Below are 24,111 nucleotides of genomic sequence, written 5' to 3'. Positions count from 1 at the left end.
TATTGTTGACAAACTGAACGGTTTGTATTAGAGTCTAGTCCAACTTAACTGAACGCAACCATCTGGTACAATTATAGCTATTCTGAACTATGCAGTTTATGAAAACTATGCAGCCCCTTCAGCAACTGAAGAATTTGAAAGAAAATTAAAACAAAAAAATAATTTTACATTAAATAAAAAAGTTTTAAACTTAATTAAAATAAAACATGTCTTAAATTAAAATAAGTAAACTGTCATGTTTATTGCTGCCAAAAAAAAAGTTAAACACATTTGGACAGTGAAGGAATGTCAGGATTCTTGCTCAGAAAAAGGATCAACATGCTCTGAAGTCAGAGCACAAAAAACATTTTGTAACAAAATATCGATTTCTGCTGTCCCTGTATCGATACATTATTAGCAAACAAAATATCACGATACTACACAGTATCGATTTTTCCCCCCACCCCTACAAAATAATAGGTTAAAGTAGCTGTGACTCTTCTGTTGTGGAAAACTGCAAGACTGGGTAGTCTCTGCAATCTTGCAACATGTGGCAATTTATACAGAAGGTTTGTAAATTCTTAATGAAAGCTTAAAAGACTAAAAATAAATGACTAGAAACATAATAATGAATTGAATTATTAGTATGAATACATGTAAATACTATCGTACATAATCATCAATTTAACTTTTGAGTATTTAATTGCAAAAGTTAAAATTATTAAAATTAAAATTGGATTTTATTTTGAAATGTTACAAAGCTGCAAAAAACAAGCAAACAAGTTTTTATATAGTATAAAAATATTACTGTTTGTGTTTACAAAAAGCAAAGTATGTACATGCATATGCAATTTAATAAAGTGATACTGATATGTATCTGGCAACTGTAACGCACCAAACGACTGTAAAATAGTTTGAGTCGCTACATATGCGTGTGTCTGTGTTTCTCCAATCTTTTTTACTCTAGAGATTCCAAGAGAATGATGTGTAGTCTTAACATTAGTTTTGACACACACTTCTCTAAAAACATTTAATACTGAATGCATTAGACAAGAATCAGCCTCGGGCAACTCTTCAGCATCCCTGATTGTGACATCGGCGTGTCGTAAAGTCTGTGGCGCCCACTCGAAGCCAGGATTCCCCCCGATAACAAGATGCAGCTAAAAAAAACAAACAAACTTGGCCAGTGATGATCAAATCTGTGGGAGTGTGTTAGACAGAGACCCAACAATGTGCCTCCTACCTGCCATCCCCAGAATTACTATAGATTCCTATAAATATTATACCTTGGTCTGACGCTGGGTTGATAAAAAACAGCAGATTTATCGGAACTTTTAAAGTAGCCTGCTGCGGTGCTTTGTGGTAAATGTATCCTTAAACCAAAACAAAGTCCTAAAAAGCTGCAGCCGTCTGACAGCACTTTATCCAATTTAAGGGACCCTTTCCCCTAAAGCCATTGTTTTTGATGTTTCTCAATGTGCTGTGTTCTCATGGCCCCAGAGAGCAGTCCAGACAGCAGACAGATAAGAGGGTGTGGGTGCCTGAAAAGAGTGCTGTGAGAGTCATGTTCTTTGCTCTGACTCGTCTAAACCAGGTAGTTGACTGGCTAATCCCACGGCCGTGCTACTCTCCAGCCTGACTCACCCACGACACGTACAATCATTAAATGAGGTCACATATACTCAGCCTGTCACCACTGAATATAAAAGGCCTTAAAAAAGTTCAGCTCATTCCTATAACGGAGACGGGAGGGATGAAATGCAAAACACTTACAAAAATGCATCTAACCCTCTGCTGGTTCACAGGAAAGGAACAAACACTTTACACTGGATGTCTAGAATTTCAGTCTGGAGAATTTAAATTAAACTAACTGAACTTTGATACACACCAAAAAAGTGAAATTCTTTTTGAAAGGAAAACTCTTGTTGATGATCTCCAAACCTATGGGACCTTCTAAACCTTTGGTGTCAAACACAAGGACCAGGGGCCAAAATCAGCCGCCAATAACTCCAATCTGTCTCACTGAACGGATTTTGAAAATGTGAAGGAGCGCGTAAATTTTACACTTGTACAGTAGACGTGTTTTCATAGGCTAATCTGTTTAATAATTGTATGCTGCTGTAATGCTGCTCCTTTGACATAAAGAGTCAGATAGCATCACATATTTGATTTGGCAGTTTTAAACCAGAAACCCTTCCTGATACAACCCCAAAGGGGATTTGTGTCTCTAGCTGGAACTCAAACAGTGACCTTTAGTTTGCCAAGCAAATATGTCAACCATCAAACTATGGAGCCATCACTATTGCCCTATAGTGTCTAAGACCAGCCAAACATCGAACAGTTTTTTTCTTGAGCCCATTTCCCAACATCTAACACTTTTATTCATAGTAACATTTAGTGAAGGCACATCTAGACAGATTATTAACCTCAAAAGAATCTCTATTTCTGCAGAATCCTGGTGTATTTTCTATTCACCAGCCTTTACTCAAAAACCCCTGCAGCAAACAGCAGTACCGCCATCTATTACTTAGCTGTTCTTATGCAATTACACCTTCTTCTTTCATCTTTATTTCCTGCAACAGTTGTAGAGAAATGAATTCCTTGATCCTGACGGGTCCCAGTGGTTGCATACGATCTTCCAATGTTCATATATATTGTATATACTCCTTTCACTATTCTTGTTTGCTATTTATTCCTGATGTCTTTACTATTTACATTTTATTTATATTTATATTTTATTTGAATTCTGTCCAGTACATGTACAATGACAATAAAGGGCTATTCTACTCTATTCTATTCTATAAAATGTACCTTTCTCGTGCTACTGGGAATGCTTTTATCTAAGATACATTTCTCTCTGACTGTAGGTAATGATATTAGTACAGAACTGAGATACTCCAGCAGGAAAAAGGTTTTAACTTCACCCCGCTACCGGTGCTTGCAGCACTTATCCATCTGTCTGACTCACGGGAAGGCAGCAGTGGAGAATGGCTGCACTTCGTAGCTTAAAAACTCATATTATTGGGACATCACAGCACGCCAGCAGGCTAAAATCTCATAGCAGTGCCTCTGTGGATTTGATCCTGGTTCACTGAGCTTTAGAAATGAATCAGATCCCTCTGGCGCTTCATGCCTCCTTTCTTTCTTATCTGTTTATGTTTACTACTAGATAAAAAAGAAAAACAACAATACAGGTCACTGAGATTACTTCAGATAGACGCACTGCCCGCTGCAGGAAAAATTAAGCTGTAGAACTGCAGCTGGAAGAAACAGGTACAGGAAGAAAAGTACAGGTACTGATAGGGTTATGATAGATAAATAAGTAGACTTTCAACAAAGCAAATGCAATAGATGTGCATCCCGCAGCTTAATTTATAGTGAGTTAAAGGATTTTAGAAGCAATCTGTTATAAGTTTTCGTGCCTTAGATTTGAGCGGACACTTATTTTTTTCATTCAGCAGACAGGGAGAACCTCCCCCAACAACCCGCACCCCAAAACATAACAAGGACACTTCAGCCCAATAGCTCAATACCAAGATGTTGAATCACTGAAACAAACCAAAGCGGCTCTAAAGACATCGGTGATGATGTTGCTAATAAATAATCACTAGGACCAGCCTACAACACCAACAAAATCTCTGCTAAACACTGACAACTGGCAGGTGCAAAAATGTACCAGTGAAAGTGTGCTTTGGCTTTACAGTTTAAATTTAATGTGTTATAACCATAAAAAATGCAACACAGTGGCTGTCAGCAAAAGTTCTTGTTCTGTCGCTCATTCATGTCATCGCCTCGCTGTCTTTCTCTCTTCCTCCTCCTCTTCCTCTTTCTCTGGATAATTTTCCCCTCGCCTTCTGCTGCACCCTTTTCTCATTTCCCTCTCTCGCGCCTCCTCGTTCTCACACTCTTACCCTTTCGTACCCACTTTTTCTCTCTTTCCCCTCCCCGATGGACCCAGCTGCTTCTCACACCTCTAGCTCACAAGACAGACGAAGATAGACAAGAGACTGAGACACGGAGACCTAGAGAGGGGAAGGCTGACGACGGGAACAATCAGAGAAAAAAACTGAAAGGAACAGGAGGAGATCAGAGAAGTGAGAAAGCTGAGCGTGAGTAAAACAGCGAGCTGTGGATAATATCCGCGAAAAGGTTCGGGCCTTATTTCGCCTCCTCCATCGTTGCCTCACTCTAGGAGCACTAAGCTTTTGTTTCCCTTCCCGTTGCTATGGTAACTGTTGGCAATTTCACATCGGAGCCACATGCCCTGCTGACCGACAGCTAGCTGCAACCTGAGGCACTCGCCTACACACACACACACACAGGCACAAAAAACCCAGATTGCTCTGTTGACCAGCTGTTAGCTGCAGAAGCATCGAAGCAGGAGCCTGCACACACCAAACCTTCATCACCGTCTTCCTCTTGAGCATCTTCAACTTGTTTCCTCAGTGGGTCTACATGGATAGACCATGTATGATCAGGACACATGACAGCCACTTCCTAGCAGTGAATGCACAAAATATTAACAGTGCTGTTTCGACATAATACGGACTTTGAGCAAGTGAGCTGGTAGTTTAAACGTCATCAAATGTCTGTTCCAACTGCGATGGTCAGTCATCTCCATCACATGCCCCGCGTTTCTGGAAATCTTCAAAACAGATGTTTGCTAAACTGCTCTGTTTAGAAATATAGTAGCTGGCAATGATTCTGTCTATTGATTTTCGTGAGCAGTGTGCTGGAGTCTTGAAAATGGCCTCATGATTATCACCATCTTCTCATGTTGGACCTCTGCACCGACGCTTCAAGCTCACAGCAACAGTCGACGTGCACTGTGTACTTTTACTGCGCCTCAAGTGCGCTTAAAGTGAATTAGTAATGGCAAAAAGATTGACTTCACAAAGCTGGATGAAGCAGTGGAAGACCTGTTAATATAAATTAACCCAAGAAAAATACATAATTACCATGAACTGAGAACTATATAAAAATAGCTAACAAACAGCAAAACCAACTGACCAAGATCTGATACAAAATACAGTCACAATATCAAAGCTGAATCAAACCGACTGGAATTTAACAACAGAGTTGCTGCACTTCAGTTTTGGCGTCAACCTATTACCCCAGTTGTTGCTATTTGCAGGAAACGGTTAACAACCCAAACAAGCCAGGCTTGCCCTAATCACAATCATACTACTGTTCTAATAATGCTCTCCTAGCATTAGCAAACCATTTCAATGAGCTTTTGGGAAAACGTATTTACACATATTTGTACCATTAACTCCTTCCCCTTATTCAGCGGGGCACTTTATACTGCGGCAGATAAATTAAAGGTGCATCAAAGCACAATCTGTTTCTTCTGCTTTGGACTCTCCAGCTGTCCATAAAGCCGAAGCAGAGAAGAAGAATTAGCAGCTGATTTCAAACCAGTAACTTTCTGCTTTGAGTCATGAGCACACAGCAGTGAGAGCCTCTACTGACCAGAAAGGATTTCAGTACAGCTGTTGTTTACTTCTCTGTTAGTTTTCTTGTCAATGGTAAAAACCAACAACAACAAAAACGAAGGTATAATCACTTCTTTACGCTGTCTGGACCTGTGCTCTGGTTTAAAGAGAATAAAGTGATGTTTTATGCCATTCAACTAGACTTCAGTGCCATCTTGTAATGGATACAAGGAACAGGTGAGTGAATGAGATGTACATACTAACACAGTCAAAATGATTAAAACCACCTGAGTGGCTTTATCCCCGATGGGCATTTCTCATCACTGGTATGGACCACCAAGCCACTATACACATAGTTACCAGTTTCTGACTTATAAATGCAGGTGTTTCCAAATCTATGTCAAAAAAATAACACTAGAGGCCTTAAAATCCAAAAAACAGCTAATGCAGCAGCCAAAGGCATTCGTTTTCCACTGCCTGTTCAATAAAGATACACGTAGCCACCATGATACCACGCGCTGGTTGGTAAAGGTCACAGTAAAGTCTCAACCTAAGCATTTTCAAAATCAATACCTCAGCTTTATGAAATCTGACTATGAAACTTAGGGCAGTGACTGACAAGTAGTTAGCCTGGCAAGGAGCAAAGGAGCTGATGGATGTTTTCCTGTAAATTTCTACACAACTGGATGTCATTAGAAAGAATGCTTCACTTTTTTACAGCTAAATGCTTTTCTAGTTCATTTTTGATGATCTCAAAGCATTTTTAATCCTCAATTTACCAGTTATTGAGTGTTAAAGTGAAGTAAGCTTGTCAAATTGTAAACATTTCTCTTATATTCTGTGAACACATTGCTTTTCCATTCCAGGCAACTCAAACGCAGCAACAGAAAGCCACACTTCTAATTGGAAATATGGCTTTCACTTCAGTTTAACCCTGCACCTTTAAGAGAAATGTCATCAGTAGCAGATTTTGGTGTTTCCGCTTATTTGGTGCTTTTCCAAAGTTTAAATCAGAAAAAATTATTTGTTTAACATGATGATGCATCCTCGTGAAACCTGAGATTTTATGGCAATGATTTAAAAATGTCAAACATGTATTACTGACTCTCTTTTCGGTTTTTGTGCCTTTGCCCGAGTCTACACTGCTTGTCTCAGATTGGAATGCCGCTCATAAATCTTGCAACATCCTATTGGGCTCAGCATGCCACGGCTGATGCCAGATGGTCAAGACATCATGACTTTGGATCTGACTCACAACCTATAGGCTCTTCCTGCAGAGTATCATAGACTACAAACAAAACCTTCTGGTTCCCTTTCCTCGAGGAGCCAGCATGGTGGATGTAACCTTAAAAGCACTTCTTAGAATTATTCAAATTTTCCATCCTCCCCTCAATCTTTTTATTTCTGCACTTTAATCTTCTCTCTCCACCTCCCAGGAGTCGCTATACACAGTGTGAAGAAGCGCCAACATGGGTTTGACTACTTATGATCTTAACAGTAATATATCAACTCTCTGTTCGGCCTTTCCTCTTCAGTCTGCCATCCCATCCTCCATTGATTCTGCGCCATTAAAACAAAACAATCCTCTCATTTCTCATGTCATTTTCTGTAGTCTTTCTCATCACTTGTTCATACGTGGGACTAATAAAGGTTATCTTATCTTATAAAGGATGTATGTCTCTCCATCCTTTACTGTACCTCCACCCAGTTTCCATCCACTTCGTGGAAGAGAACGCAGAATGGATCCGACTTGGAGGCTACATCTCGATCTAGCAGGCTGGACGCGGTGACCGACAACTCCACCCGAGTGACACAGTGCTGAGGTCCGACACTGCGCTTCTGGCCATCAGTGGCCAAGCCCAGTGTGTAGGCCATGGTCACACCTGATCACCCTGAAGGAAAGCAAACAGGCAAAAAGACTTTTAGTTTCATACTTCTTGACACTTAACCAAATATGTCATCCTGTCGATTGACAAAAAAAAAGATAAAACAGAGCTGCTGTGATTATTAATAACAAATCTCAGCACATTCTCAGCTTGTGCAATGAGAATATGTGCAGTGATATCATGACAGTGAACTAAAACTCTCTGCATTATGTGCAGTTAGCTGGTGGAAACATAACACCTGAAGATGCTACTTTTGGCTCTGTGAAGTGGTGAGGGTTATTTTTTCACAGACTAAATGAATTTATCCTCTGCCACCATCATAGCAGAGCTGTTACAGCCTGCATCACAGCATAGACGCACATTCACTCCCATTCCTATAAACACCTTCTTCTGTACTTTTTCTGCATAAGTGTTTTCTTTCTAACATTCACTGTGTGATGGGAGCATCAGAGAGCAACCAAAGGATATCTGGCATATCAACCACCATCCTTTTGGTTTCTAGATGACCTGCTATACCTCCTGAGCTGCAGCCACCCGGAATAGAACATAGAAAATATATCATATGTTTAAAATGAGAAAATGTACTATTTTAAGACAGCATTAAGGTCATTATGAAATTGCTGACAGCAACACAACAGTGTATAAATGTCCGGGAACTGAGGAGACCTGCTGCTGGACTTTTGGGAGTGGCGAGCCATCCCATTTTTGTTTGATATAGGATTCTAGCTGCTCAGCAGCACTCGATCTCTGTTGTATGTTTTCTTTGCAAATTTTTCCAACAGCTAAATGGTCAGTTTAACACCCGAGCTCTTATACTGTGCTGTTGGAGTAGCTGTGGTTGGGCTTTATCTTGCTGAAATATGCCTGAAAAAGGGGTCGACTGGATGCGGCCATATGTTGATCTAAAACCTGTATACATCTTTCAGCACGGGCACATTGCTAACTCCATAGGAACTAATGCACCACCCTAACATAAAAGATACAGGCTTTTGACTCGAGTTGGTCCAAGGCGCAAGCTTGATGGTCCCTCTCCTCTTTGGTCCATGTTTTCCAAACAGAATTTCTGTGTTAACAGGCAGCGATTCCTGGAAGCGTTCCCAAGCCCTTTAGATGATTTCCATGACAGAATCGTGCCCACTTTAAATGCAGTACCAGAGGATTACAGGCATTAAATAATGTTTTCCAGACTTGTCCCTTGTGCACAGAGATTTCTCTAGATTCTCTTTTGATGATATTATGTACTGTAGGTGAGGAGATATTCAAAGTCTTTGTAGTTTTATATTGATTCTGAAATATGCTGAAAATTGTTCCACAATTTGTGAAGATAGTTTTTTGCAGATTGTTGAACCTTGTACCATCGTTACTTGTTCTTTTTATACCCCATCATCTTACTGACCTGTTGCCACTTAACCCAATTAGTCACAAAATGTTCCTCCAGCTGTTTCTTTTTAGTGCCACTTACTTTAACGGCCTTTTGGGTTTTTTTTTATGTGTTGCTGCCATCAAATTCAATGTGACCTTATACATCTTAAAATGACACATTTTCTCAGTTTAAACATTTGATATGTTTTCTACATGCGACTGTGAATAAAACATGTGTTTATGAGCTTTGCAAATCACAGCGTTAACACCGGTGAACACAGGTATATCTGATAAAACTAACTTATGGTCCTGTTCTATTTAGCATGTTGATGCCATTCTTGTCAGTGAGCATACACAATGCCAGCACCTCATCCATACTTAGAGTTATTAATTACACCTGTGTTTACCCTGAGCCAAAATGGCTGCTCAGTAAATGGACAATTAATTAGACCAAACTAAAACAGAGTGCAGGTACAGAAACTGGCTGAAACATTACCGAGGCTTAAAATGACAGAAACAGATGTGCAGAGATTTTCCTGTTAGGCTGTCATGAAAAAAAGATAAACAGCCAATATCAATATTATTCATAACCTGTGGTCACCATCAGCTCAAAGGTGTCTGCCAGTGCCACGAAGAGTGAGTAAATAAATGTGCTACTCTCATGTAATGTAAATGTAAACAACTGTAGGTTGCTGTTACATACACACAGATGGCTGGTGTCCAGGATAAACCGCAGTTTCCTTGACGTAACTCTAACAGACAAGCATGTGCATGTGCTCATCTTACGCTGTATCCAACCAAATCCTAAATTACTGGAGACACCGCTGAGGAGAGAACACGAGACGCTCCCAACACCCTGGGTGTCTGTATCTGTTGCCACGCAGAGAGCACAATTACAGAAATCAGTGTTTGACATTTGTCGATGGAAGTAACATTTTAATGTCACAGGTTTTTTTTATTGTTTGACATATGTGATATCTAACGAAATGAGTGGAAGTTTACCCAGATAACAGAATTAGTAAATCCCCATTACATCAGATCTCCTTGAGAATTTTGCTTAATCATACAAATGGTTCTGTTTGGCTAAAAATACCCAATGAGTACAAATAAAACAACACTGGTGTAAAAAAAAATCCACTGGGGGCAATTTGAGAGTCATAGTTACCCTGTGATAAGCCCAATGATACCCAGGATTAAGCACTGCAAAGACACACACACACACACACACACGCTGCCCTGAGCCCAGATCAAAGCCATTACCTCTAAACTAAAGAAGCCTCAGGCTAGGAAAGGAAAAAACAGAAAGAGGGAATGCACACACACACACACACACACACACACATCTTGAAACAATTGCTGAGTTTAGTAAAAAAAATGTTGCGAACATATTCTCAGTGGTATTGCATTTGAAATAATTCCCAGGTGGCTTTAAGGACAATATAAACAGCACCGCACCCGCGTCCAGATCAGTGGTTTTGTTCTCACAGCGGCATGCTAAAAGGATGCTGTCTGTTGCTAAGATACTAATGTGTCATAAGCAGCGTGCTCCTCCCGCTCAGCTCCACTGTGATGTCACACTGGTAGTGGTGATGCACTGAAAATACCAGTGCAACATTTTCATTCACTCACTTCATCATTCATAGGTGGAGAAAGGCGTGTTTTGACTGGCTCAACTACTTTTACTCACTCGCTCATTGTTCGTGGTCTCAGTGGTAGTCTCCTGTATTTATAGATGCTATTAACAACTCCAGTGTGAGAAGGAGCAGAGAGTGGGATAAATCCAGCTTTAAGCAGACACCTGCTCTATCCCTTATATAGAAGTCTGAATGATTAAGATTCAAAAGACATCACAGATTGCCAAATAGCATTATCAAAGAAAACATGGCTTCATGAAGTATGCTACAATGCACCAGAGCAGATTTAAAAGGTGAACTGTGCTGCACTTTAACTGGATTCAGGATAGGTCCGCAATATTTGAGACATCAGGTGGGAAAAACACATAACTAAAAGCAACTGAACCCCACAATGTTTGTTTGCATGTTTCTTGTACTGTGGCTCTAAAAAACCTAGAGCTGATATTGCATCATTTTTGGCTACATGATGCACTTTGTGTATGAGTGCACTGTAGAAAGAAAACACAAACAAAATCCAGGTCCAGGTGCAGGCCTGACTGTACTGACCGTGCCAAAAAGCTTCACACCTGCTCACACCTGCAGGATGGGCAGGCAGCTTAAAGTGACTGACTGAGGCGGGAAAAGCATGGAAGCAGATGCCAACTTGTTAATACTAGCGGAAGGATCAGCACGCTTTAAGTGTAATTACAAGATCGGTGAGCCATATTGGTGCCAAAGTGGCCAACATCAGTGAAGAGTAGACTCCGGATCTGAATGAAGGAGAAAGATGTGCCAACTTGACCATTAAAACTCTATTTCACACACACAAACACAACACCTGTCTATTCTGTACCATATTTCCTGTGATATTTTTTTGGTCCTACATGAAAGGTGCTCGTCAAAACATGACATCTTCCCCACATCCTTCCGTAATTAACCTCCAAGAGAAGCACACCGACTGTACATTTTGGCTGCAAGGGTTATTTTTGCGTCTTAGAAGCTCCCCGGTTCCCCTTTGACTCGGGAGCTGCTGTCAGATCTCTTCTTCTAATGTAAACCCAACAGGAAAATGTGAAACCGACTCACCTCGGTAAATGACGAACAACTTCTCCGCCGCTTTTCACTTAAAAAAATCTTTAAGTGCTGCGCACAGTGAAGAGAGAGGAAAAGCAGAGCCAATTTTCCTATAAATGAGTGAAAGCTGAGGTTAACATTTTTTTTATTATTAATTATTTTTTTTAACCGGAGTATCCTGGAAGGCGCAACAGTGTGTGAACACAAACCATCCTCGTAGCCTGGACTGTGCTCTCTGCGCCCGGCCACTGAAGGACGGAGTTTAATAAAGCCAACAGTGGTGGCCTCACAGCGGAAGTACGACAAACTCACTCCCAAAACAAAAGCGGAAGAGTCAAGCAGAAAAAACTACTTCCGGTTAGTCATTCATGAGCGATCAGTGTCTATATTTTCCATAAAATTACAGAACAGGGAAAAGATGCATATTTTTTTAACCCTAGTTAATACGGGGAATGCATTTATTCCACATTTAACACATTTTTTTCAATTATTTAGATTTTTTTTAACTTAAAAAGTACTTAGTTTAGCTCTAAAACATGAATTTAATCTTCTTCCTTGTGAATAGTACAGACATCAGGCCCCAAGTTTGTTCACTTACTTTTAACACTACAGCCACATTAGATGTAAATTAAGGCTATTTACAGTACTCAAAAGCACGAAAGAATCAGCACTTTAGCATTATTTTGAAAGTATCTCCCAATGTTTTATGCTTCTGCTAAATGCAGCAAAGTCAAAGCATGTACATCTGCATGCGCAGTATTTTATGTGTTATGTATTCAGTCTTATTTTAGTTTCTATTGTTATTTAGTTGTATTTCAATAAAATGTAAATTACCCTTGTAAAAGTTTGCATCTTTAGTCACATTTGCATGTTTTTATGTGCTGCGTGTAAGCACGTCCACAGTTTCAGAGTCTCGTTGATCCTGGGGTATACACATTTTTCTGATAATTTCATATGAACATTGTGCAAGAATAGCAAGCAAAGCAAATCCATCTTCTACGGAGAGAAATTTGCCTCCGAAGGGTTGCAAATGCGTACGATATGATCCACAAGCGTAAACTAACCTTCACAAATGTTTACAATGATTTGTGTCTAACTTTTTAAGGACTCAGTGCTTCAATCCACACACAAACACCTGAAGTGAAAGGACCCAAGTTTTGGTAAGCCCATTCTGCAGTACCACTGTTAACCACAAGAGGGCGGAAAGCGAACATAAATGATAACATTTCACTGACGTCGTGCCGCTGAGAAGGAAACAGGAGAGGTATAAATTGTGCTTTCCACAATGAGCAGCACGTAAGATGACCTAATCTACACCAAAAAGATGTAAAGACAAAGCATGAAGCAATCAGGTATCAACTTTTAATTGTTGACATTGAGAACAAACCAGAATTTTTTTTAAGTTGTATATTATAGTTGAGGTGCATATTTTTGTATTAGACTTTATTTAGCTGGCATGTATTGCTAGAGCAGATTTTGTTGAGTTTGTTGATCTGTTTAAATTTAACATCATACTTTATAAAACCGCTGACATAACAAAAAATAGAAACTCAATTTAAAGTTTTCTAATTAGCAGGTGACATCTTAATGCAACTCATAGTCGGGGAATATCAAAAGTATCTGCAATTTTTCTGTCAAGCACAACCTGCACACAAACCTTTCAAAAACTATATTTAACAGATAAACAATTTTAAATCCTTTCAGTAAGAGCCAGTGTTGCTCCAAAAATCCAAGGAAAAATCAAAACAAAAACAAAAACAAAAAACGGACAATTACACACAGGAAAAGAGAAAGGAATAAGGTGCATTACATTCAGAAATCAAAGCATCAGCATGACTTTAGAAAGTCAGAAATACAACTGGTGCGACCTGCAAAAGTTACAGTATCTTCTTTTGGTCACAAAGCAACACATTCCTATAAAAATATTTATTTTTAAAATTTTCAACCCTGATTCAATCACAGCTCAATAAATACATACAATTTCTTGGGTCCTCCTATGATAAACAGCAGAAATAAATACGCATATTGGATAGAGACCACGACCTAGAGTGACCATAGGAGCAGATAACTCTTCTTTCACTGTGACTTTGTGATTTCTTGTGTTTTCAGTAATGTGGCCTCTAATTATTGTAAACATTCCACAATGCAAATTGACTCCTCGTATCAGAGTCTGCAAAGATATATTCATCATTTCCTCACAGGAAAATAACACAGTGTGGCCTTTATTTTCACAGCAGTTTGGGAGCTCAGTGGTGTGCTACTGAAAGCCGGGGCTCAACACAGGTTTAGTGATTTCACACTTCTTTAAGTGCATACATAAGTTAGTGTAATCTTTTTTAAAAGCCATCTTTAATGTACTTTGTGACTTTTTCTAACTTTATTGTAACAAGTTTGAAATGATCCTGTCATATGAGAAATACTGTAGTCCTGTTATAACAGTAAAATATTATCTGTTCAATTCAGTAGGGAAGGGTTAGTCATGAGTGTGATACATTAGTTAAAACTGAACAGGCGGGCCCTGCTTTGTTTATGTGTATGTTTTTCCTTTCTCCCAGGAATTCAATGATAAAACAGGAAGCAGCTGGCCAGTCTCTCAGCATCACTCATTTGGGTGTCCTTGCCCACCTACTCGCCCGCCTGGGAAGGTGATGACAGTACACCCTCAGCCCTAAAAAAGCAAATTCTACTGCTGATTATACGACTCATTGCAAAAGTATGTGTTTTATTTCAGTGGCTTTGAAGAAAACACTTTTTGTTCAAAATCTAGTGTGGTGTTCTACTGATCAGCTGAGCGTGCCACCTCTCCCAATTTGTGTCCATAAACCTCTTTGTGTGCTCCCCTGTTAATCTGACAGCAGCTTTTGAAAAAAAGGTTTCAGTGACTTCCACCCATCTCCTGCTTTGTGAAACCAAAGGCCAATCAGTGCAAAGTCAGGGATTTAAATAGTTTCAAAAATACATTATTTCTTCTTGTTCTAACAAACTTATTTCAACTGTACAGCCGTGTTTCAATAGAGCAGCACTTAGAAAAAAAAATCCCAAAGCACTTTAAGCAAAAAAAAAAAAAAATTCTCACAGATTTCTAAGTCAGTGTTGGCAGAAGAAGTACTGGACTGTTCATCTGCACTGGTGCTGATGAACTGGAATTGTGCTTCTCAACTGTCCAGCAGTGCAGATCATATCAGGTGGAAGAGAAATTCATCCTCCTGTCCCTTAGACCGAGCCTATGGACATCATCCTCAAAGATTTTGTTCTTCCAGAGTCTGAAACCAAGTTCAATAACTTATAAAGGCCAGAACATTAGAAATTAATAAGGTTTCCTTGGATAATGCAGGTCTAGCAGTGCAGGAAGTTTACCTGATGAGTTGCAGAGCAGGGCAGAACCTTAAGGCTTTAAGCAGGGCCTCCGCTCCAGAAACACTCAAGCTGTTGCACTCGAGACTGTGAGAAATAAACACTTAATCTCTCATGTACTGACACAAGAGTTGTTTTCCTTATTGGTTTTATAAATATAAAAAAGCCTAAATGAAAAGTGGAATGAAAAAAGCAAAACTCTCGCAGTTGCGGGTCTTTATGTGTGTGTTTTACTCACTCTATCTGAGTCAGCGTATGACAGAAAGGCAAAACCCTGGCCACTTCCAGTGCCACTTCATCACGACAGTTATTCCAACCCAGACTAGACTCCAAGACACAGAGAGAGAGGTTTGATGAACAGAAGCTGAAGCATCACGCAAAAATGTTATCCTAAGATGCGAATATCATAAATTACTTTTTAATTAAAAACTAGAGTGTTATGTACAATAATACCTTAAATAATTAAATAATCAATTCCTTAAAATGTGCGGTGCTGTGTAAAATGTAGGCAAAAACAGAATGAAATGATCTGCAGAGTTCATAAATCCACATTCTGTTCATAAGTGGCAATGGAAAACATCCAGTGTTTAAACTGAGAAAAATATTTACTCATTTTGTATTTGAGTGTCTCAGAAAAGCTGAGACAAGGGCAACAAAAGGGTGGAAAAGAAAGTGGCAATATAAAGAAACATGTGGAGACCATTTAGCAAATAATTAGGTTAATATGCAATGGGTTGGTCACATAGTGGGGTATAAAAAGAAGTAGTGATGGACAGAGGCTGAACAATCTGCAATAAAAAATAAATAATAAACCTTTGATGCGTTTTCTATTTTCTACTGTGAATAAAACATGAGTTTACAAGATTGACAAATCATTACATACAGTGTGTGCCAACTCTTATAGAACTGACATGTCCATGAGTAGAACACAGAACACCACCAGATTATTAAATGTTGGATCACTTCGCTTTATCTTACCCAACTTCCTGTATGAGGGGACAGTGAGCCAGACTGGCTACAACAGGACGCAGCTCTGAAGTCCCAACAGAGGTCAGGCTGAATTATTGTGCAAAAGACAAAACACAATCAGTAAGTGTAGTCACCTGTGTGAGCTGTGATTCTGAAAATAATCAAAGCAAATGAGTCTTACTTAATCTTTTTGAGGTTCTTCATGCACATTATGGCTTTGGAAAGGCTATCGGAGCCTTCATGGTCAATGTGGTTGAGCGAAATGCTATAAATGACACAGAAATACAGAAGAACAAAAAGGCTGAATAAGTGAGGGGAGAAACACATATCAATAAGAACATATAACCCTGTGTGAGACTTACTCTAACACACTGAGGTGTGTCAGTGATGGGAAAATGAGGGCCATCCTGGCAGCAGTGAGCTTTCCCAGTTTGTTATCGGACAGACTGGAAGAGTGCACAAAAAGACGTATAAATATGTACATTTTAAAACAATCTTTGAGTTGCTTGAGTTAAATGCCAATTAATGATATAGCCAAATATATCAAACTCAGCTTTTCCAAGGAAAATAAACAATTTTGAAGATTAAAATGTTCGCTCAAAAGTTTTGAGGGCTTATTTTGTGCACTTCTTTAGCCAAGTGCATGCACATGCAAACTCTTGCATAGTGTTGCAATCAAGTACCAAAAGCACATTTACAGGAATGAAACACATTCTCACCCGAGCTCCTCCAGGTGGCTGCAGGCTTTCAAAGCCTCAAGCAGCTTCTCTCCTGATTGGTCACTGATAAGGTTCTTTGACAGCCTGGAGGATAAACACACACAGCAAGAAAAGCAAAAGTACTCATTTTTAATAACTGTTAATGGACCATGTAAAGTGTTTTGTCGATAGTTTGTTTTTTTGATTATTCCACTTGATGGCGCCAAACCTAACTCAAACTTTACTTTTAAATTATATGGATAATAGACACCCTACACATTACAGTGGATTGATATAGCTCAATTAAATCTGCTCTATAGGTAACTGGAAACCCTTTTGAAACTGTGCCATAAACTACCTAAACGCTTCAGCTTTGCAATAATATCATTTACAGCTGATCACGGAATATTTAGGACCAAAGAAACTTCACAAGCTGACTTGACTTATTTTTTCACAACTGTTTGCAAAGACATACTGCATGGTTGGGTGCTTGATTTGATAGATCTGTGGCAAATGGACTGAAAACACCTGAATTCAAAGATTACAAGATTTGGCCCAGTACTTATGTCCTTATGGCATAGATTGCATTAGTTACTGGAAGAACTTTGGATTGAATTTAATCTGGGTCATTGTTTCTGGCTATGCAACCTCAGATTCAGATTCAGTTTACTCGATGTGTATAGGTTTACTGCCTGCCACAACAATTATTCATTGGGATCTACAAATAAAAGTGGAAGGAAGTAGAGACAGTGAGCCCAGTGGAGGCAACAAAGTTGCAAATTTCTTCATCAAATTTTGGGAAGCTTTCTTTCAAGCCAAAGAGTTTAACTTGTGCACATTTAAATGAGTACTTCAGGGGTTGATACCGGAGCTGGATATGAAAATATGAAGTATAAGCATAAAAATACCATTCTCTTTAAAAAAAAAATAAGATGGTCATGTGACATAAAAAAGGTTTTTTAAAGCATTAATAAAAATATCACTATTTCTCTTGGGGTGAAGGTGAACATATCCTGGAGAAAACATGTTGGAAATGTAGCTAGAGGGTTTTGGAGATCAGTAAAATACAAACTTTCCATGTTTTCCACCCTCTGTGTACCTACTTTAGCTTCCTGAGCTCTTTCCAGTTCGGAATGAGCCTGTTTAGCTCTTCTATTCCTCTGCAAGCCATCCTCCAGCCCCCCAGCCTGAGAAAGAGCAAATCCAACATTCTCAAAGCCAAGCTTCTTCTTTTTTTAATGACAGACTGACAGAAGGTGAATGGTAATGTGCAGCGAGCGCTAGGTATGAATGAAAGACTCACTCTATCTGCTCTAAATGTGCGTGTCCCTTCGTGGCAGCCAGGAGATCCAGAACGCTGAGATTGTCCATTGCTGTGACAATCTCATTCAGCCTGGTACACACATACAAAATGTATTAGTTATGTTAGGTAGATGTGTATTTTGATGCGGATTTATAGCCATGGGAATATGATCTGTATTTTAGAAATGCATAAAAGGCTTTGACATATGCTGACCAGGCACCTTGCCAGCTACATTTTACAGCTTAGCACTGTGAGAGAACTGGGAATGATAAGGGATAAATTCGTCCCTGGGGTGGGGTGGGGGGTGGGGGTAGGGGGATTAGTAGGATCAGATCCTACTAACTAATTATGAGGTTCATAAGAGCCTGATGACATGCTGGTATGACAAACAGCACCAACAGTTCCTGCAGTACAAAAAGCAGCATGTGCATTATAGTGTAAATGCAGAGTGAAGTGCACTGTGGTGAAAACAGCAAAGATGTCTGCCTGGAAGGGTTTTGATCTCTGTTCAATAAATCCTGAAGGCTATGTGGTAAAGAACAAACCAAGATTTACTTTAGCTCTTGGATTCTGACTACCTCAAAGAAACTGAGAGTGTTTCTTACCTGAGACGGCGAACAGAGTTGATATTTTTTAGAGCTCGTGCCAGACACATCCTGCTCTCCTCATTCAGTGCCACAGAATCCAAACTTAGGGTGCAAAGAAAACACAGGAAAAAACTGACATTTTTTAACAGCTACTTTATTTTATCCATCCATCCATCCATCCATCCATCCATCCATCCATCCATCTTCCTCCGCTTTATCCGAGGCCGGGTCGCGGGGGCAGCAGCCTAAGCAAAGAGGCCCAGACCTCCCTCTCCCCAGCCACCTCCTCCAGCTTATCCGGGGGAATACCAAGGTGTTCCCAGGCCAGCCGAGAGATATAATCTCTCCAGCGTGTCCTGGGTCTGCCCCGGGGCCTCCTCCTGGTGGGACATGTCTGGAACACCTCACCCAGGAGGCGCCCAGGGGGCATCCTTGTCAGATGCCCAAATCACCTCAGCTGGCTCCTTTCGATGTGGAGCAGCAGCGGCTCTACTCTGAGCCCCTCCCGGATGGCCGAACTTCTCACCCTATCTCTAAGGGAGAGGCCAGCCACCCTTCGGAGGAAGCTCATTTCCGCCGCTTGTATCCGCGATCTCGTCCTTTCGGTCACTACCCACAGCTCGTGGCCATAGGTGAGGGTAGGGACGTAGATCGACCGGTAAATTGAGAGCTTCGCTTTTACACTCAGCTCCCTCTTCACCACGACGGACCGGTGCAGCGTCCGCATTACTGCAGCTGCAGCCCCAAGCCGTCTGTCGCTCTCCGGCTCCCTTCTCCCATCACTCGCGAACAAGACCCCGAGATACTTGAACTCCTCCACTTGGGGCAGGAACTCATCCCCGACCCGGAGTGGGCACTCCACCCTTTTCCGGCTGAGAACCATGGCCTCAGATTTGGAGGTGCTGATCCTCATTCCTGCTGCTTCACACTCGGCTGCGAACCGCTCCAGTGCGAGCTGGAGGCCCCCACCCGATGAAGCCAACAGAACCACATCATCCGCAAAAATCAGAGATGAGATTCTGAGGCCACCAAAGCGAAAGCCCTCCGCCACTTGGCTGCGCCTAGAAATCCTGTCCATAAAAATTATGAACAGAACCGGTGACAAAGGGCAGCCCTGGCGGAGCCCATCACCCACCAGGAACGAGTCCGACTTATTGCCGGCAATGCGAACCAAGCTCTTGCAACAGTTGTATAGGGATCGAATGGCCCGTAGCAATGGGCCAGACACCCCATACTCCCGCAACACTTCCCACAGGACACCCCGAGGGACACGGTCGAATGCCTTCTCCAAGTCCACAAAACACATGTAGACTGGTTGGGCAAACTCCCATGCACCCTCAAGTATCCTCGAGAGGATGAAGAGCTGGTCCAGTGTTCCGCGACCAGGACGAAAACCGCATTGTTCCTCCTGTATCCGAGGTTCGACTAGCAGACGAACTCTCCTTTCCAGCACCCTGGCATAGACTTTCCCGGGGAGGCTGAGGAGTGTGATCCCCCTGTAGTTGGAACACACCCTCCCCCCCCCTTCTTAAAGATGGGGACCACCACCCCGGTCTGCCAGTCCAGGGGTACTGCCCCTGATCGCCACACAACATTGCAGAGGCGTGTCAACCAAGACAGCCCTACAACGTCCAGAGCCTTCAGGAACTCGGGGCGGACCTCATCAACACCAGGGGCTCTGCCACCAAGGAGTTGTTTAACTGCCTCAGTGACCTCGCCCCCGGAAATTGGCGGGTCATTCCCCTCATCCCCAGACTCTGCTTCCTCCTCGGAAGACGCGTCAGTGGGATTAAGAAGGTCCCACCTTCCCACCAGCACTATACACAGTGCAGGCAGAGCACCGCTTTCCCCTCCTGAGACGCCTGACGGTTTGCCAGAATCTCTTCGAGGCAGTCCGAAAGTCTTTTTCCATGGCCTCTCCGAACTCCTCCCACACCCGAGTTTTTGCTTCAGCCACTGCCCGAGCTGCATTCCGCTTGGCCTGTCGATACCTGTCGGCTGCCTCCGGAGTCCCACAGGCTAACCAAGCCCGATAGGACTCCTTTTTCAGCCTGGTGGCTCCCTTCACCTCTGGTGTCCACCATTTGGTTCGGGGATTACCACCACGGCAGGCACCAACCACCTTGCGGCCGCAGCTCAATGCAGCAGCTTCGGCAATGGCGACGCTGAACATGGTCCATTCGGACTCAATGTCCCCCGCCTCCCTCGGGTGTGAGGGTGTGCTGGGAACGACTAGCAGAGGCCCCAGTCCGCGAGATCTTCAACGCACACCTCTGGCAGAGCTTCAACAGCATTCCGAGGGAGGCGGGGGACATTGAGTCCGAATGGACCATGTTCAGCGTACTTTATTTTATCCAACAGAAAAAAACAGCTGTATTGTTGTATGTGTGTGTGTGCCTTACCAAAGGTCTTCAAGAATAACACACTGTCCCAGTGCTTCAATGAGCTGCAGTCCTCCAGGCAAAACACAGTGGGAAAGACTACAGCAGAGAAGTTCCATTGTGAACAAATGTTTACTCACTGTGTGCAACATTTTACAGCAGCCTAAATAGAAGTTCATATTCTAGACATTATTTTTCACACAGTCATGTAGAGAAGTACATCCACACTCATCTTATATATCACAAATGCTTACTTGAGTGATCGTAGACAGGGCAGAAACGTGGTCATACTCTGAGCTGCCGTCTCACTAATCTGATGACCCGACAGACTGGAAGAAACAGAGGATGGTTAGAGCCACCCAGTTCTCGGTGTAACACATTCTGAAGTAACTCTTACTGTAATCACATTACATTTTTCAGTAATATATTACTACTATATTACTAAATTTGCTACTTGCATTATAAAGGCTCAGTAGGCCAGACAGACAAAAAGGAAAAAAAACAAAACAAAACATCTAACAAGCCTTTATTTTTGTTGTGTTTGTGCTACAATCAGCTGGTAGACGATCACTTTTTGGCACAACACCTGGAGCTAATGGGGCAAAACAATCGCATGAGTGCTGCTGTTTGACTGAGGAAGAATAAAGTAGTCGTGGTAAGCCAATCACATGACCACTTAAAGATGACAAAGCAACAAGGTGATATATACCAGTTTTTAAATTGTGTTGATAGGCCACGTAAAACCAGAGTCATGATAAACAATATATACGCTGCGTTTTTTCCTCAGTAGTTTCGTCACGTTTACTGTCTAAGGACAGCGCAGCGAGCACTCTCTGCTTATGAGCAAAAAAAAAAACAAAAAAAAAAAACGGGAAGTTTTAGGAGTGATGGAGAGAGAGAGAGAGAGAGAGTTTTGAGATGTGAGAGATTTGTGACATTTAGCGTGTTTGGAGCGTCTAGTTCATGTGTTGTCTTGTGTAGTTAGTGTGTAGTGTTGTGGATAGTTTTGTGTTGTGTGTCAGAACAATGAGGCGAATGTTGTGTCCAGGTAAAAAAAGGAGTGATACACCTGCTGCTGTCAGACCTGCAGGTATCAGCCCATCATGTTCTCCTTTATAGTGGACAGAGATTATTTTTTTTGAGTGGCTAAAATAATTTGTGTGGCATCTTATTGAATGGAGAACAGCTGATTGTTCTAAGTAAAAGTAAGTAAGAAAAATTATTATTAATTATTATTAAGTTATTAAAAAAAAGGGTAAAATGTAAATGCTGCAAATAACTTTGTTGTTTGCAAAACTTGTGCATATGATTTTAAAATTGACAATTTATATTTGCATTTTAAGTTATGAAATATGATTCAATAAACATGTTTGTGGTTGTTACAGTAAAAAATATAACTTTTTCTACTCGGATTTTATGTTTTTTGTCTGATTTTAGATCAATTGTGTTAATACAGTATGTCAACATGAAAACATAACTGTAAATTCAGACATGTGAGGTTGTGCTGAAAAGAATGATACCAAACAAGGCAAAGTAAATCGTTTTTAAAGGTGAAATGTAGAGGTCAAATCAAAAGTAGTTAAAAATGGCCAATTATAACTTGGACCCCAGAGGGATTAACATTTTTTTTAAAGTAACGCAATAGTTACTTTTCAAGTAGTTAATTACTTTTAGATTCTTGTAACTCAGTTACTAACTTAGTTACTTTTTTGAAAAAGTGACTAGTAACTATAATTAATTACTTTGAAAAAGTAATTAATTATAGTTACTAGTTACTTCTGCAAAGTAACTTGCCCAACACTAGTGACAATGCATTTAGATCATTATACAGAGTAACATGAATGTAATGTAACAAATATTGTAACAAATCCTTCCTTTGGTGAAAAATTAAGTAATTTACTGCATCACTTTTAATTGCTTTACATTACTTTGAGCAGTGAGCCTCTACAGTGAGCCTCTTCTGTCCACAGAAGATCATGAAAACAGTTCACCAGGTGGTGTGAAGGGAAAGGTGTTTATTTATCATACAGGGCCTTTATTCTGGGCCTCACTAAGGATGGCTTATATATTTGGGTTTTTTATGAGCCTGTCACTTCTTCCTCCACGTCTTCACTACACTTGTTAAATACATATAAAAGCTCTTTGGGAACTACCGTATTGGTGAAAAATACTGTTTTATGCCTTTGAAACTGTGCTAGCTTTGACATTTATTAACTAAATGAGAACCAATTATGCTCCAGGCTGCTAGTAATGAAAATAGTTCTTTGACAAGTTTTATGTGTAGGCACAGCACTGGTTCACCTTTAGTGTCTTTTCTGCGTTTGAACAATCCATGAGTCAGTGTTAAATGGCTGAATAAAAAACATTCCTATTGAAAAGTTCAGGTACAAGAAAATCTGGTTTGCTGGAAACATATTACAAAGAAATAATGGGTGGCTCATTACTTTTGCACAGCCCTATAGGTAGCGCTGTGGAGCAGTCTTTAGCAGTATTGATGGTGACCGAACAAAGGAAAACAGAGGAAAGTGTTATAATTCCTCCTTAAATTGGGAACATTATAAAATCCTAACAGCAGTTATGACAATCTGAGATATGGCCAACTTTTCAAGGTTTTGGAATCATGCAATCCACAGCTGCTTTTTTTTTTTTATATTATTATCATTATTATTTTTATGAATGCTCTAATTTTCCAGATATCCTGAATGGAGCATTGGCCATGTAGGTATTTGTAATGTCCAGTGGAAGAGTGTTGCTAAATGAATGAATCAATAAGGGAATTGAAAATTAATGTTCTAAAAGTGCTTCGGACAAGTTCTAAAATGTGTTGCTCACTTTAAGTGCTGAATTGTGTTAGGCTGCAGGAAGACCTGTGACAGTGTCTCAAGCACAGTCACATCACTCTCTTTGGAAGCAATATTGTGGATGACAGAAAAAATAGTTGTTATAGGAGATCTTTAAAAGTCATGTTGGTCAAATTTGAAAAGGTTCTGACCTGAGTGAAGTGAGATTGGGCAACCGGGGAAGAACAGAACAGAGAAACTCAGCTCCCTCTACACCGAGGCTGTTGTGGGAAAAACTGAATGGGAACAAACATATTTTTTTTTTACTCATTTATTTCCCTTGAGTACTACAGAGTACATGCTAATGTTAAATACTGAAATGTGACTACTTACTCCAGTTCTGTCAGAAATGGACAACTCAGGATGACGCTCTCTATGGATGCAAGCTGATGCACATTTACTGCACAGTCCACAAGGCTAAAGCAGAGAGATAAGAGGAATTCGTTTTTCCTTTATACTGTCTTTACTTTCAAAGGTATTCAGCCAGAGTGTGGTGTAAATTAATACAATTTACTAGAAAAAAGAGCAACCTTTACAACAGTGGGCTTTTTCTTTTTGCCTGCAAGGTAAGCTAAATATATAGCATATGCACTGAGCAATATAGCGGTGCGTGGAGGCTGTAATCAAAGT

At 40.7% G+C, this 24,111-nt stretch overlaps 2 protein-coding genes across 4 annotated transcripts in view; both read right to left on the bottom strand.

Annotated features, from left to right (window-relative positions):
* Positions 1 to 11,477, bottom strand: part of cpne2 (copine II) — a 54,228-nt gene extending 42,751 nt beyond the window's left edge. The window contains exons 1-2 of the mRNA XM_085169219.1: positions 11,362 to 11,477; positions 7,113 to 7,306 (exon numbers count right to left, since the gene is read on the bottom strand). Of these exons, the coding sequence (XP_085025345.1) occupies positions 7,113 to 7,289 (177 nt within the window). The 5' untranslated portion in view covers positions 7,290 to 7,306; positions 11,362 to 11,477. The remainder of the gene's footprint in view (positions 1 to 7,112; positions 7,307 to 11,361) is intronic.
* A 26-nt stretch (positions 11,478 to 11,503) lies between these two features.
* Positions 11,504 to 24,111, bottom strand: part of nlrc5 (NLR family, CARD domain containing 5) — a 38,813-nt gene continuing 26,205 nt past the window's right edge. For 2 of the 3 annotated variants that reach the window (XM_085169215.1, XM_085169216.1), the window contains exons 42-55: positions 23,815 to 23,898; positions 23,634 to 23,717; positions 20,896 to 20,970; positions 20,663 to 20,740; positions 18,279 to 18,362; positions 17,674 to 17,763; positions 17,474 to 17,557; positions 16,392 to 16,475; positions 16,035 to 16,118; positions 15,854 to 15,937; positions 15,682 to 15,759; positions 14,942 to 15,025; positions 14,707 to 14,790; positions 11,504 to 14,612 (exon numbers count right to left, since the gene is read on the bottom strand). In XM_085169215.1, the coding sequence (XP_085025341.1) occupies positions 14,531 to 14,612; positions 14,707 to 14,790; positions 14,942 to 15,025; positions 15,682 to 15,759; positions 15,854 to 15,937; positions 16,035 to 16,118; positions 16,392 to 16,475; positions 17,474 to 17,557; positions 17,674 to 17,763; positions 18,279 to 18,362; positions 20,663 to 20,740; positions 20,896 to 20,970; positions 23,634 to 23,717; positions 23,815 to 23,898 (1,159 nt within the window). In that variant the 3' untranslated portion in view covers positions 11,504 to 14,530. Of the gene's footprint in view, positions 14,613 to 14,706; positions 14,791 to 14,941; positions 15,026 to 15,681; positions 15,760 to 15,853; positions 15,938 to 16,034; positions 16,119 to 16,391; positions 16,476 to 17,473; positions 17,558 to 17,673; positions 17,764 to 18,278; positions 18,363 to 20,662; positions 20,741 to 20,895; positions 20,971 to 23,473; positions 23,558 to 23,633; positions 23,718 to 23,814; positions 23,899 to 24,111 lie in introns of all 3 variants that reach the window. The other variant, XM_085169217.1, reaches the window with a different exon arrangement.

This window comes from Neolamprologus multifasciatus, chromosome 7, assembly GCF_963576455.1.
Source record: "Neolamprologus multifasciatus chromosome 7, fNeoMul1.2, whole genome shotgun sequence".
In the NCBI taxonomy this organism is placed as follows: domain Eukaryota; kingdom Metazoa; phylum Chordata; class Actinopteri; order Cichliformes; family Cichlidae; genus Neolamprologus; species Neolamprologus multifasciatus.
The sequence above is the reverse complement of the archived record's forward strand: the minus strand, read 5'-3'. Positions and strand labels throughout refer to the sequence as shown.